This window comes from Hirundo rustica, chromosome 2, assembly GCF_015227805.2.
Source record: "Hirundo rustica isolate bHirRus1 chromosome 2, bHirRus1.pri.v3, whole genome shotgun sequence".
NCBI classification, from domain to species: Eukaryota; Metazoa; Chordata; class Aves; order Passeriformes; family Hirundinidae; genus Hirundo; species Hirundo rustica.
In genome coordinates this window covers 54439399-54455125 of record NC_053451.1, presented here as the reverse complement: position 1 = coordinate 54455125, position 15727 = coordinate 54439399, and the positions used below count along the sequence as shown (strand labels likewise).

At 45.7% G+C, this 15727-nt stretch overlaps 1 protein-coding gene across 1 annotated transcript; it reads left to right on the top strand.

Annotated features, from left to right (window-relative positions):
• Positions 1-8392: 8392 nt before the first annotated feature.
• Positions 8393-10967, top strand: ARL11 (ADP ribosylation factor like GTPase 11). Its single transcript, XM_040057066.2, has one exon. The coding sequence runs from the start codon at positions 8822-8824 to the stop codon at positions 9425-9427; it is 606 nt and encodes a 201-aa protein (XP_039913000.1). The 5' UTR covers positions 8393-8821; the 3' UTR covers positions 9428-10967.
• Positions 10968-15727: the final 4760 nt, after the last annotated feature.

The following is a 15727-nucleotide window of genomic DNA, read 5'->3' as shown; positions in this document are numbered from 1 at the left end:
AATGCCCAGTCAACTCTCTGTGGAGAAATTCCCTGGCACAGCTTAAGGCTTTGTCCTGATGTCCTGCCACTGAATTACCTGGGAGGAGAGGCCGACCCCCACCTGGCTCTATCCTCAGGGAGCGATGTGGTTCCCCCGAGCCCCCTTTTCTCCAGGATGAACAACCCGCAACCCTAAACTCCATCTGACGGTCTACATAAGGCTTCGCTCCAAACGCTTCCCCAGCTCCCTTTCCCTTCTCTGGAGCCACTCCAGCAGCTCAGTGCCCTTCCCGAGCTGATGGCACCCGCCTGCCCCCGCATCCTCCCCGCGGGGAGCCGAGGGCAAAGAGGGGCGGCTCAGCCCCGGTTCCTGCCCTGGGGCGGGGGAGCGGATCCCGGCGGCGGCCGGATCCCGGCTGATTCTGCTGCAGGCTGGTGCCAGCGAGGCCCGAGTCCGGAGCGATCCCAGACAGGGCTAAGGGTCTTCTGACACCGTCACTCTGCGACTTCTCTTCATTCAAAAGTATTTAGGCAGCCTGTAAACCCCTGCTAGACATTAGCATTGGCGCAGTCTTGTCCCTTTACTGTTCCGTTTCAACACGTGCAGCTGAAGTAGCGAGGATTCAGGAAAGGGAAGATTGGAAACGGGCCTTCCCAAGAGAAATCTTATGTTAACACAAAGTTTTTACCAGGAAATGGCTTCCTCCTTTCTCAATTTTTTTTTTTTTTTTTCCCCTGACAGTGGGTCAGAAGGCAGCTGGGGGTTGCAGGGAGTGGGGAGCTGAATGAATCTGAAACATAAAGCAGTAAGGTCAGGCCCGCCAGAGGGATCAGTCTCATTTTGAGGGTGGTCAATTTAAGAAAAAGCTAAATTCAAAGAAGAAATTGTAAGAAAAATCAGTTTCAGTAACCCAGGGATCAAGTGTGGACGGGTTGCTCTGAGAGGGAATCAGTGACACTGAAGAAATTCTGCTCTGGAATATGAGGCAAGGAAAACACAGTGGTTGGTCCAGGGTAAAAAGAGAATTTTCCTGCCGAGTTGCTGCTTACTGTGCTGCCGGCATCAGGAAAGTACTGCTGAATACATTGTGGGAATTCTGGAGCAACAGAAAGAAAAGGCATAAATAAGACACATGGAAAAGTGTCATCAACGTCTCCATGGGAGGCCCAAAAGAGCCAGAAAGGGGACATACACAACACTTGTTTTCAGCTTGTGTTTGTGGCTTTGCAAAGGAGTTGTCTGTCAAGAACAGCTGCCTTTCCTGACAGTGCTGGGAAATGGCACAAAGGTGGAGCTGCATAAACAAAAATGTGATTTTAGTTTTGCAGGACAGCCCTGCTTAGTTACCATATACAGAAACCCTGTTTTAATAAGCACCAGAACACAAGCTCCAAGTCAGGTTTTTCGGGTTTGTTTATTCACGTGGGTTTATTTTTTTATTATTTGTTATCACTAGTTAGTTTTCACATTAATTTTATCATGCAATAAGTCCTTAAACAGGACTTATTAAACAGTAGTTGTGAGAAGTTTATATTGTGTCTGAGCTTTACGAGCAGCTGAAACAGCTACAAAAGTGCTCCGTGTGGAGCAGAAATAATTTTATTGTCTTGCAAATAACTTGTTTCAGGTTTTTTTCTCTCAGTGTGGCTTTTTGTAAAAGCCAGCAATAACAAAAAGCAACCTTCTTCTAGAATTTATTTTTCTACAAAGAAAAGGGTTATGAAACCTGATATCCGATTTGGAAAAGTTATGACCGACTGGAAATGTTATGAAATCATTAAATAGGCCAACCAGGCAAAGCAATGCTGTTCAGAGAAGACAAGTTTTGTAGAACAAAAGGAACTGTTGCCCAAGACACTCCACAGAAAATGTGTGTTGCTGGCCTTGGTGGGTCAGCTCAGGTGCTGATCCCTCTCTTACACCAACAGCCTCAGTTTACATCTCTTGATAGCAGGTGGCTGTGAAGGGCTTTCCTCAAGTGACCGACTAGAAATTCAAAATGGAGAATAGCTTGGCATAGAATTATACCCCAAACCCTAATGCAACCTGATTCTGTAATTTCATTCCTAATGATAAGCTGTCAGACCTGGAGGTCACAAAGGTGTGCATAGTTAGAGATAAACCTAAGTTTACAGGAATTTATGATCTTCTTACTTGCGGATTTAAAAGCTCATTCTGTTTCTGCAGCTCTCTAAGTGACCACAAAGAGTGAAGGGTCGTGATGGCGATTCTCAGTGACCTGTTAAAGGATATTAAAGGAAGAAAGTCCTTCAAAGTTTCTCCTCATTAAGCGGTTTTTTTTTGTGGGTTGTTTTTTGTTTGTTTGTTTGTTTTTCCATCAGTAGGTTAACTGTTTTCACTCAAACTGGGGAGTCCTAAGATATGATGCCAGCTAAATCTGATGTGAAAACAATCTGGAGGTGTGACCTGCATGGAGCTTACATCTCACTCCGGTTCTGTTCTGCAGCGCTCACCATCAGCTTTCTGTGGCACACAAAACAAACCTACAGCTGCTGTTCAGAAAAAACAGTTTCAAAGTGATCCAGCTGCAAAAGGGTGTCGAGGGCCTCCCCCTAAATCACGGCAGGAACTCTGACATCTGCTGTTTGGCAGGAACTGATTCTGCTGAAGGGAGGTTCTCCATTGAGAAATGTGTGGGGAAACATTGACACTCTGTGGCCAGAAAGATAAAATGCAGCCTCGGAAATTTCACGGGTTTTCATCCCTTTCTTCCATTTTACCAAATAGGAAAGTAGTAAAGAACAGTTTGTAGCTTTTATTCTTGTTGATAATTTCCCATATCTTTCCAGTAAATTTTGTTTATTGGTATAAAATGTCCTAAACAGGCAAGCTAAGACAAATATTAAAAACAAATGATAGAACAAAATTTTGCATCCAAACCTCCTGAATTTGAGGAGCACTGAGAGTGAGACTCTACTGTTGCTCTCGAGCCTGTCAAGTTGCACAAAGCACATTTTCAGGTTCATGCTTGCACTGTCGTTTTAATCCCATTTTCTTCCTCCGGAACTGGAACAAGGAAAGGCCACCTTAAAGAGACCTGTATTTGTGTGTTGCAAAACAGGATTTCCTCCAGACTAATCTGGAGAGATGAATTTCATCAGCATACCTCCTAAGTATAATTTTCACTTCCCATAGAAGTAACAGATATTACCTATATTATATTTGTGCAGGTAGGGAGTAGGGTTAAGCATCGTTAGATAGTCTCTTTAGGGCTTCCTCTTGACAGAAAACAAAGGAATACTAAAAAAAAACAGTCCTTGCTCCATGGTTTTTGCATTCAACAGGTGGAGAAGCAAATACTAGGTACACTTAATGTTGATATTTTTGTAAGTATACTCATTTTTTGCTCCATTTTTTCCCCCCTCTTCAACTAGAAACATTATTAATAATGAAGAATCGAGCTTGAAGCCTCTCACAATAGTCAGAGCTGTATTTTAATTAGTTTCTAAGGTGAAAATGGCTTGTGTGTAGTATGTGGCATAGATGAGTGTATGACCTAAGCTGGGATAGAGACCAGCTGTGAGAACAAGAGTGAATGAATAGTATCAGGAAAGGGAACAGTGGTGTCAGGATAGGTAAGGAGGCTAAAGAAGCTTAGTTTTAAGTTCTCCTGAGGAGACAAAGATAAAATGTTGGGGGTCAAGGAGGAAGGGATCTGTGAATATAGGAAGAAGGACCTGGAATGAGAGTTTCAGTGACACAGAAGAATACAGAGCACTGCCAATTTATGTGGGAAAAACAAAAACAATTTGGGTAGCACTTGAATAAGTATGTCTACAGAGAGGACTTGCATCCTGATAAAATCCTAAACAGCTTTGGAAATTATAAATTCAGAGACTAGAGTAATAATATTTGTGAAAATAATCTACAGTCAGATACAAAAGACATAGTAATTCAAACAGAAATCAAAGCAAGGCAAATGATTTTCCTTTCCATGTCATCCTGCAGATGAAGCACCCGCCTGCTAAGGGATGAGAACATGAGGGAAAAAGTCTTTGCTCTATGCCATATTTCTTCACATTTACCTTGTTTTCAGGGTGCAATGCAGGGAGTTATGGCAGGGTGTGATGGTCAGGACCTGTCCTACTGTCCCCAGCCAGGGAGCAGGCAGCCTTGGGGCACACGCAGGGGCACCACCAGCCCTGGCCATCAGGCATCTGTGTTGAGCAGGATCTCACACCCGTGGGCAGGTTTGTGTCCTAGTGGCTGCCATCCTCTAACACAGGGATGGGTCCCAGCAGGCCAGGCAGGTGGGGACTGAGAAGAGTCAAGGACCAAGCTTCCTCTCTTGGGAACTGTGTCATGGCATCAGCAAGGGCAAGTAGCCGGTGAGTTTTTGTGCATTCCAGATAGAGTCATTCCCTACTGGAAAGAGTTAACTTTGGAAAGCACAGAGCTGATAGCTTATCTGCTGCCAGTTATGCTACCAAAAAAAAACCAAAACCAAAACCAAAAACAAAAACAAAACAAAACAAAAACAAAAACAAAAAAAAAAAAAAAAAAAAAAAAAACAAAAAAAAAAAAACCAAACAACATTTTCCTTCACCAAATGTTTGTCCCAGGAAATAAGGGGGAAATAAGGACCACAGGATGAGCTGGACCTGAGAACAATGTCATATTTCCAACCCCACCAGGAATGCCCTGGAGGTACCAACACCTCTCAGAGTGCTTGATGGGCACCTGAAGGACAAGTGCTTAACATCTGCTATGTCTTTGTTGTGTGAGTCATGTCATTCTGAACTTCAGGGCGTTGGTACAACTTTAAGATTATATCTTGTCAAGAGACATCACTGCCGGCTTTTCTAGGGCATGTCGTAGCCTGTGGCTGTCTTGTGTAACTTTCAGACTATGCTAAGCCGTGTTTCAAGCCTCTGGGGATTTGTCTCGGGAGGAAGCAGCTTGCCTTCACCTGCCGGCTCTCGCAGCTACCCACTGACCCTGATGGAACAGGCAGCTTCCTGGCACATACCGAGTGAACAGGCATGAGGCTCTCAGCAGGAGTGAGTTTCCTGCAGGCACACCAGAAATCAGGGCAGAACGAGAGGAATGGAGCAGGATGCAGAAAAGGAAAAGGCCAAACTTCTCTAAGCCTGAACCATCTCATTTGGCTTTGTTGTAGTTTTAGCCTGGGGCCCTGGCTAGGTCAAATCCAGTGATCCCTGCAGGTCCACAAGGAGCTCTCACAGGCCAAACACAGAGAAATCCCCTTCGAGGTGACTGCCAGCAGTAGACAGAGGGGCTGTCCAAGTCAAGACATCCCTCTGTGCCCAGGGCCTCCTTCAGCTCCCAGCAGGCTTTCTCACCAGCTGCTGCTCTGAACACGCCCTCCATGGGTGGTCCTTCCACGAATGATAGAGTGAGGAGATCCTGCAGGAAGCACAGGCAAGGCTGGGTGCACGGTGGCTCTGGTGGCTTTTCTCAGGGACACAAGCACATCTGGATGGGAAGGCACACTCTGCCTCCCTTTGCTGCTCTGAGATGTACTTGTTCCAAGCAGATGCCCTTTGGGTGGTCACTCACAGTGAGGACCAGAAACTACGCCTGTTATTCCTGGCTCTGTGCAGAGCTGTCTCCCTGGAGCTGCCTTCCAAAGAGATGGCACAGGCTGGAACAAATGCGAGTTAATGTAGTGATCAGGACAAAATCCCTGTAACTGAAATATTTGGGGCATGGGAAATACCATTTTACTGGTACTGATTATTGCTTTTTTGGGGATGAATATCTAGGAAGCATGCATGCCTAAAAAACAGCAAACAAATAAATGGAAATTCTGTCAAACTATAAATGGAACTAACATTGCTTCTGAGATTTCGGGGACACGAAACACAAGACAAGAACATTTATTCTGTCCACAGAAGACACAGCTTGAATAGGGGCTGTCCTTGTCTTTGAACACAATGTCTAAATTATTTAGTACCTGGCCTTTCTGTTCCAGCAGTAGATGCACTCAGAGCTCATCTTGTCTGCTTTTACTTCCTTTTCTTTCATTCTATCTTAAACAGACTGGTAATTGCTCCTATGTATTATTTATTGGAAACACTACGCTTTTGTAACATAGCTGTGGGCGGAATAGGCTCTATAGGCACAGGCTCTGTATTTGGAATAATTGTCAGGAAGAAAGAAAATAGGTTGGGGTTCAATACATAGGGTATAAGCATGTAAAAAAAGAAAAAAAAACATATCATTCCCTCTATTTGCTCATGAATTACTGTATTCTGTGCCATAGAAAACCTGAAGAGAATCACCAGTAAAACTGTGCTTAGTTGCATCCTTTATTCTAGCTTTATTTCTTCCTTTTCATTTTCCCTTTTCCCTTTTTTTTTTTTTTTTTTTTTAATTTATTTTCTTTATTTTTTTTTTTATTTTTCCCCAGAAGCAGTCTTCTTCTGTAGCATGTGAGGGAGTGATGCAATCAAAGGCTCCATCACTTCATATTTCAAATGCTCAATTATTCACTGAATGGTAGAGTCTCCACCCCTGCTTCCTTCACCTATATTTTAATTTATTTAAAAGAAATTATGGTACCATGAAAGTCTGGTCAGATTAAACAGATGTGTGTCACCACTGCCTGCCAAGTCTCAGAGAAGATGAGCAGCAGCAAAGGCAGGAGAAACATAAAAAGATCAAGACAAAATTCACTTGACCCACTGTTACATCTAAAAATACCAACTATAGTTATCTTGAAGGACAATGAAATGTGGGAAAGAAGGTTATTCCAAAATGGTGAACAATCAGATTAAGGATTTATTTCAAAAAGTGAAGAACATGGACAAAAGGAAAACCCTCAGGCAACAACACACACTTCAGGGTGTGCAAGCAGTGCCCTGAAGGGCCAGAAACCACTGCACATTGCAGTTCTCTTTTTTAATCCACATCTAGAGAGCTTTCTAGCAAATTTGCACTTACAGACCAGTGTTAGAACAGATCACATGTGAACGTACGCTGCGCAATTTTATTGCTGAATCTTGAGGAAAAAAAGCTCATTAAAGTCCTTATCACTATGTTTCCAATATTTAAAGGATGGTTACAAAGAAGATAGAGAATCCCTTTTTACAAGGAGTCTATGGAAAAAAATGAGTAGTAACGGGTACAATTTACCCCTGGGGAGATTCTGACTGTGCACAAGAGGATAACTTTTCACCATGAAAAAAATCTGCCATTAAAATAATCTCCCCAGGGAAGTGGTGTGTTCCCCAGCGCCTGGGGACACTTAAGATTTGGCTGGAGAGAGTGCTGAGTTTCTTTTAGACAGTGCTTTTGCCTGGAAAGGTTGGTTGGACCAGATGATCCTTGAGGTCCTTCCAGCTTGGTATTCCATGATTATTAAAACCTGTCTTACACATCCACAAGCTGCATAAACCTTGTGGAGGCTCTTGGTGCCAGCCAGCTCTGAGGGTTTACAGTGGGAGAGACAATTATCACAGAGGTATCTTGCAAAATGTGCTCTGTTTTGCACCCTTGCAGTCCCATGCAGCTTAAGTGGGCTGGACTCCTTGTGTTCTTTTTATTCTCATCCATCTTCCTTTCTATAAAAGATGGAAAACTGTCCCAGCTGTATCTTGCCCCCAGAGGAAGAAATATGCCTCTCAGTGGCCAACAGACCAGACAGTCCCTTGCACATGCTGTGCTGAACTTCATCCCCAGCAATGCTTGTGACATGGAGCTGTCATGCGGAGATTATTGCTGAGGAAACTGCGTCTCCCACAGATGTGTTAAAAATTCCCTTCTGGTCCCAGGGAATCAGGGGTGAATCCCATTTCTTTCTCAAATGAAGGTGGCTAGAGAGCAGCTCTACCTCACTGTGAGGTGAGGTCTGCACACCTCTGAGCAGCCTCTCAGGAGCAAAACCCAACCAATAAAGAAGGGAAATCAGTGCTGGCTTTGCTGGGACCCTGCTGGCTGTCATCAGCCGCTCTTGCACAAGCGACTCTGGGAGTTGTTGCAGCAGCACATTTTTGCCTCTGGCATGTGAAGTGCAAGGGGCTGTGTCTTGTGAAACAGTTTTCTGTCCTTTTAGGGGATTTTTGTACCCCCTCGGCCACAGAGGACTGACTTTGCTTCACTTTAAAAAAGTTAAAACGTAGCAAATACTTCGATGTAAAGAATTTTATGGATTTTTGCCCCAGGAATGGCATTTTGACTTGTATTTCAGTGAGACATTAAAAAAACGCGCTTGTGTGCATTTTAAAAAAATTGCTGTTGTTATCATTTGCACAAAAGGCAGTAAAAGCTGACGATGCAGTGATTTGTTTTGTACTCTTTAACTCGTGACTGGCAGAAAAAATGTTGTCTTGTTGCTCAAGAAGCTTTAAATCCCCACCCTTGAGCTGTGATTCAGCAAATTCCCAGGGTAACCCTGGTCTGAAACCCGGGTTCCTCCTTGTCCTGTCCTGCCGGGGGTGGATTTCTCCTGGACAAGCCAATGAACGGGAGCTCATTTATTTATGTATGTGGCTAGGAGGAAACTTGCTCCACAGTTTCCCCACCTCTTCCTGCAAAACGTTAGCTCTCTTTTGCACCAATCACTTCGGGTCCCGAATGAAAAGAAGCGAGTGGCAGCGGAGCCGGGGTGTTCAAAGTGCTGTTCTGAACATCACTCCCTGGCTCTGCTGCACATCATAAATAATCGCTCTCACCTCATCTGAGCTACGGAGGGAAAAGCCGGCTGCCCGCGCCTGCCTTCAGCAAACCTAAGGTGCTCTTTCGGAGAGGCAGGACTGAGCTCCCTGTTAATGACTGACATCATCGAGGAAATAGCTTGCTCGCTTTTTTGGCTGCATTCCCCCCAACACGCACACACAGCTGCGGCAGTATCTTGATGGGAAAGCTGATCTCCAAAGGCTGGCGGAAAAGAGATGCTCGAGTTATCATGCTGGGGCTCGACTTCGCTGGCAAATCCACGCTTCTGTACAAACTAAAGAGCGGCCGGGCTGTGGAGACCTGCCCCACGGTGGGATTCAACGTGGAGTCTCTGAAAACGCCCTGTGGCATATCCTTCACCCTCTGGGATGTCGGCGGACAAGAGAGCCTGCGGGCCAGCTGGCCGAACTACCTGGAGGACATCGACGCCCTCATCTTCGTGCTCGACAGCGCGGACGCGGCCCGGCTGGCCGAAGCGACGGCAGAGCTGGAGGAGGCCCTGAGCCAGCCCGGCATGGCCGGAGTCCCTGTGCTCCTCCTGGCCAACAAGCAGGACGCGCCGGGAGCGCTGGCGCCTGCCGAGCTGGGGGAGATGCTGCGGCTGGGGCGGCTGGCAGGGCACCGCTGGATGCTGCGGGGGTGCAGCGCCCACACTGGCCACGGCCTGCAGGAGGTCCTGGCCATCCTGGGAATACTGCTGCGGGGCTCGGAGCAGAGCTCCCTGTCCCAGGAGCAGCCCATCACGGGGCTGGCAGAGAGGAGGCAAGCTCCAGAGCAAACCTGAGCCTCACACGGTCCCTTCCCGCTCACTGCTGCCGGAGGGTTTGTCACGGAGGATTCCAGCCTCCAGGCACTCCCTACAAGGAGCAGAGCTGCAGCTGGCACACGCTGTGAAACACCCAGCTCCTCACCGCCAAAACCCACCGGGAGGGTCTCTGAGCGAATCTTCCATCGTGGGGCAGTTTTGGCCGCATCTCTTGGACTCTCATCTTGGCTGCTTGTCCCACTGTCACCATGTTCCACTCATCCACTGCGCTTGTGTGTCCAGAGGTTCAGCAAGAACGCTTTGGAACACTTTGGAATTGTAACAGAGATGGGTGCAAGGGACAGACGTTTTCTTCCTTCTGCAGCTCCCAGTCCAGATGCATCTATCCAGATGGGGTGATCTCCACATGGGGGGAGCTTGGATGTGCCCGTGCTGCCTCTCAGCACAAATCACACGCTCAGGAGTTCAAATGGCCAAGCAGCTGCTTGGTTTTAGTGTGGCATCTACAGGTATAATAATCTCCAAGCCATGGAAGCAAGCTGGGATTTAATGGTGTAATGCAGTTTAAGGATGTGTGTACATTAATGCATGCATTTCTTCCAATGGTTCTTTCTCCATTCATCATTTTTATCAAAGAATTATTTCATGAAAATGGTCCCCCGTTTTCCTTGGATTATATTTAAATAAGAAGAATTTATTATATACTATTAAAAATATGTTTCTTTAAATATAAAGAAATCAGACCTGGCTTTTAAGATGCTTGGAAATACGTCTCCATGGCCAGTCTGCCTCTGAATATCCTCGTGGTGGCCTGAACAGCCAAGACAAAACCCTGCCTCTCAGACTTTTGAAACTGCATGGGACCACTCCACATGCATTTGTTGGCAACCACAGGCACCATGGGCACAGGCAGGTTGGTGGCCAAAGGTCTCTCCACTCCCAGCTGTGTCCAGGGCAAATGAAAACAACCCTGGCAGCTCAGAACAGGACCAGGTCCCATGTGGCAGTGATGGTCTTTGTCCAATCCTGCTGAACCTACCATTGAAAAGACCTATGAAGGGTGTGCCTGGGGGCTTCCTGCATCCAAGATTCTGTTATCCAGAGTTAAAATTAAAATATTTCATAGTAGTCCCTGCTTCATTATGAAATGAATGGGGGAAGAGGAGAGATAGGATACAAATTTTTTATTCCTATTTTCCATTTCTGTTTCTATTCAGAAATCAGCTGCTTTCAAGGAACAGCATACTGAGCTTAGAAATACCAAGGAGAAATACATGGCAAAATCCTCATCTGCTCATACCAGAGCATTTTACAGTTGTTAAAGAACTAATTGTCCAGCTGTTACTGGTGCTGTTATTAGCCTCAATTCTTAGAAGGCAGCAGCTGGAATAGAAAGCTCAGTCACAAAGAAACAGTATCAGTCATTTATAAGAAAGTCTCAATAAAAGAATCCTTCCCAACTGTTTTTAGCTGCATTAATATAGAACTACTACGAGCTATAAAACAGTGCTGCAGCATTGATGTGGCCTAAGCAATCACAGTTAGGAGTGTATTTAAACAGCACTGAATCATATAGTTAATTATGTGACCTGTGTGCATGGTGAGGAGGACAAAATCACATCTTCAGATCTTTGCAGGTGACATAAGCTGGTTGATCTACCTCCAGCTTGTTGCAGGTCATTTTTTGCCTCTAGCACGCAAGGCTCCAACACACCTGTTGGCCATTTTGGACACAAGTTCTAGAGGCACAGCATAAAAGGCTCCGTGCTGCATTGCCATGCCAAAGAAAAATTGTTCTTGTTGAGTTTGCTGGTGGTTTGGTCTTATGTCTCACATGGCACAAAACAGAGAATTGTGCATTAAGGTAAATTCAACAGGGACTGAAAGGCTGTTGTGGTGATGTCGCACTCCTAAGTGTCCCTTGATGCCTGCATTTGGCTCTACAGGATTGGCTGCTGGTAGTTAAAAGAGGCACTGAAACATTCCCATTTTCCTCTGAGTGTTTTTAAGGTCTTTAAAAAGATAAAAAACGGGCTCCTCTGGCAGCAAATAGAGGTTTCCACCAGCCTTTGGTAGACATCACCTATTAAAAATGAAAACAGCAAGGTGGGAGGTGGGGAAGAAAGGGCAATGGGAATCCTGAGTGCCTGAAACCTATGAAGCAACATTCCAGTTACTGAAATTGTTCTCACTTCCCCTGGAGCAGTAATTTGGCAAAGCACCCCATCTCATGGGGCATCATGTGATTTACCACCCTTGTTTTCTGGAATTAGGCTTCTCTGGACACTTGGTCACATTACTCAGCCCATTTATGCCATTGTTCAAAGACTGTCAAAACAATGATGGGTCGTAATATTTGAAATAGCAACACAGAGATTGCTTCTAATGATTTCTCTTTTCTCCTGTGTTAGACAGCTGCTAAAACAAGTCAGTCTAATGAGCACTGCACTGCTCTAATCAAAGGCTCGCAGGACGCTCACCCAACAGCACTTAAATGTTTCAGTGTCAAAATTCCTGCCTGGTTCAAAGGGAGCAGCATGGCGGTCTGCAGGAAGCAGCCAGCTCTAGGGAGGGAAGTTTGTTACCTCTTTCCTGGCAATTCTGCAGGAGAGCCCCTGCCACAGGGAGTGATATTAATCCCTAAAACATCTCTCTTTATGGATTTCAGCCAGGAGACCACCCTCACACTTAGTTTCCATCTTCCTGGACACGTGATAGATGTCACACTCTCGGCTCTGATTTCTAAAATAACCCAGCTTCTCTCTGAATAGCAGGTTAAAATATATATATATATATATATCCTTAGAACTTTATTTCAGGTTCCTCACAAATTTGAAGCATCCTTCAGGTTATTTGTCCCAGAACTCACACTGGTTGCTCAAGATGCTTTTTTAGAAACTTTTCTGGATGCACTCTGGTGCGTATTAACCTTTACGGTGACATAACCAGAATCCGTAATTGTGCCATAATCCATAATTAATCTTCCCAGCCACCCCTCCACTGAGATGAGCCATAGAGGTAATTTTCTACCCTTGCTTGGAGCTGTCACAGCAGCCTCCCTGCCCAGGCCTATCAGCAATTCCAGCCCCTGGGCCTCCCATCTCTGTTCTGCAGGGATCACTGCAGTGGGAGTTGCCACCATGTCTTGCTGTTTTTTCAAGGACACCAAGACCCTTCATTGCTCTTTCACACTGTTTACAAAAGGACATCGCTTATTCCTCACTGATTTACTAACTTTTCTGTGGGACTGGTTTTTAAAGGAGCTTCCTGAGTATGAACACAGCACAGCTTTATTTTTTAATTCTTGTCAAGAAGTTTTCCATCCACCTCCAGAGAGCAGGAAAGCAGCAAACCGGGGAATAAAAAAACCCAAACAGCCAACATAAAAACCAGGAGCGACAATTCATCTTTTCCTCTTCACCAGCACAGGAAGGGTGACTCACCTTTTCCCTGCTCTCTTCACAACTTCCATTTTTCAGCCAGTCCATGACACAAAACAGTTTCTACTTGCACAGTAGCTGATTTCTGCTGTTGGCATTGTTGCTTTATTTTCAGATGGCCGTTTGTCCTGCAGCTTCTGGTGGAGCTTCCCTGGTGGGTTTCAGTATTGCTGAAGGGCCGGAGATCAGAGGGGAGCCATGAGATCCCAGGGCGGCAGGGTGAGGGCATGGAGAGTTGCCAAAAGTATTTAAAGAGGTAACAGGCGGGCACAGGGTGCATGAGGGGGATCTGTGACCGGATGTAACACTGGGAGGAGAGTGTTTGGGCAGCAGCCAGAGATCTGGAAAATGCTCCGGGGAAGAAAGGTCAATAAGAATTTTTTTAGAGGCTAAGAAGAACTTTCTTTTTAAATACATTCTGGAAAAAAATATTCCAATTCCCTGCTTTTTTTTTGCTAGGAGACAGGCTGTATAAGGCAGTAAAATGTCTTAATTACCTAACAGCTGTAAAATAATTTCTTCCTCTTAAAGAAACTCTGAAATATCACCTATAAAGATTCTCCACAGGTAACTCACCAACAAAAAACAAGGAGCAAAACCACATGTGATACCATCTCTTAAAAAAATCCAAGCTGGTGCCAAATGGTATCAAAAGCCAGTCATGCAATAATGATTAAGACAAATGACAAACTACTGTTCAATACATCACAGGCTTCAAAGGGTCAATTAACTGGCCTTCATCTAAGCTTTCCCACACCTGATTTTTTTCATGATGCATTTCCTTGAGTCAAAGCCCTGAGCCTGCCATCTGGATGTTGTTAAAAATGCCAGGTGAAGGCTGGGATTTGGGTTAGGAACTCAGCAATGCATCCATGGCCAGGAGGGCATCATCCCCACATCTCATACTTCACACAGTGTGAGTTGCACAAAATTCCTGCCAGAAGTGGGGGAAAAAACAGGTAATTTAACCAACTGCTATGACCCAGACCTGGCAAGTGTGTCCCCCTCTGCCTATGCTCCACCTGCCTCTCTGTGGTCAGACCAGAAGCACAAACCTCTGCTCCAACCCCACCTAGACACTTTTCCCCTCCAAGGTTTTAGTGCTTTAAACCAGAGCAGCACCATCAATGTCTTGTCTGCGAATTGCTGTGAGAAACAATCTCCCCGGAGCTCCTAGAGCTGACAAACTGTTCTTTAATTCTCCCTTACTCCTCAGATGTTTATTAGGGTTTTTTTTTGCCTGTGCTGACTTAACACATTTGGATGTGGCAATGAGGGATTTTTCCAACAGGCCACAACCACTTGCACAAAAAAACCCTGCTAGCTGATCAGGGCTCTGCAGCAATGCTTTGCCTTGGGCGTAGGAGAAATATTTGCTCTTTAACCAAACTGTGGTGGGGTTACAAAGGCACTGGTTTCTGCAGAGAGACAACAAAATCACATGGGCACATGGGAGGTTTGATGATGGTGGGAAGTGACTTTGGAAAGACTAAACTGGGGGTTTCCCGGGGAGGAACAATACCAGCTGAGAGCTGGGACCCTCATTTCCTGGGGGATCAGGGGAGAGTCTGTTCTGTTCATAAAGACACAAAATTTACACCTCACGATTTTCTGGCTTTTGACAACACCTAGCAGCAGTCCTTTTGTTTAATAATGGCGTAAATGAAGATCAGTGCTAAAAGCCCACCCTTCAGCGCAGGCACTGTTTTCAGAGACACGAGGTTTGGGTCAGTACAGAGCTGGAGCACTGCACCAGCTGTAAGGTGTCTGCACAACGTGCCTCAGGGTGGAGCTTGCACAAGGATGGAGAAGTAGCTTCTCCCCGTTCTTTGGGGAAGGCCAACACAGAGGCAAAACATGACAGACCATTCCTGAGGATGTTCAATGTCTGCATGATGGGGTGGATCCATCACTAGCAAAGCAAGGGAAGCTCAGCCAGGAAGAACAGGTTTTGTGCTGCAAACATGGGAAAATAAACATTAGTCTCCAGAGCTTCCCTGGGAAGAATGGGTGTAATGCCCCTCATGCTTCTGAGAAAAAGCACCTCTGCAAAGACAGTGCCTGGGAATGACTGCCAGGGTGGGGACATGTCCTGCTGGAGATGGCTGCAGGCAACCCCAAGCTTTCAGATGATACAGGCACCTTAGCCTGGCAGGAAGGTGATGATTGACCCCTTGGTTCCCCCAGGCTTTCACCCCTGGAGAAACTTTTATTCTCCTGTGTTTCCTCTCTGGGAAGAAGCACTTGTGATTTACTTCAATGAGATGCCACTCTATCTTACATAATGAAAATTCAGAATCAATTTTTTTTTTTTTGCTCTTTTCGGCACCCTACCTTTCTTCCACATCACAAAAACACTCACATTGCTATCTGTCCCCCTAGCACCGTCAGCAGAGGTAACAAATGACCTTGTTGTAGCCCCCCCTGGCAGAGCTGAAGGCCCTATTGGCCACTTCCACTGCGGCATGGCAGCTCATGTGCTGCTGGAGGCAGGAAAATCGCTGGAAAACAGATCCTTAGAGAATTAATTCTCTGGGAAAGATGAGGGCCTCGACCAGAGACAGAGGCTGAAAATGCCACAGAACGGCTTCTGATGGGCTGTGCCTTCCTGTGCCCTCAGGGCCGGCCCTGCTTTTGCCTGTCGGGGAAACGCAGCCCTGACCAGGCCACGCAGGAACACCTCACAGTCTGCCATCCTCCCCACAGGAGATGCATCCTCACCGAATTACCTCAGTCTCTTTGGGGCTGGAACGTAAAGGATCTTCTTGTCATTTTCTTGAAGGTAATGTACCCCAGGAAAGATCTTTTGTTGACATGCCTACTGTGAGTTTTGAGACCGCGTGTTACACCCATGATAGAATAGCAATATAAAGAATAC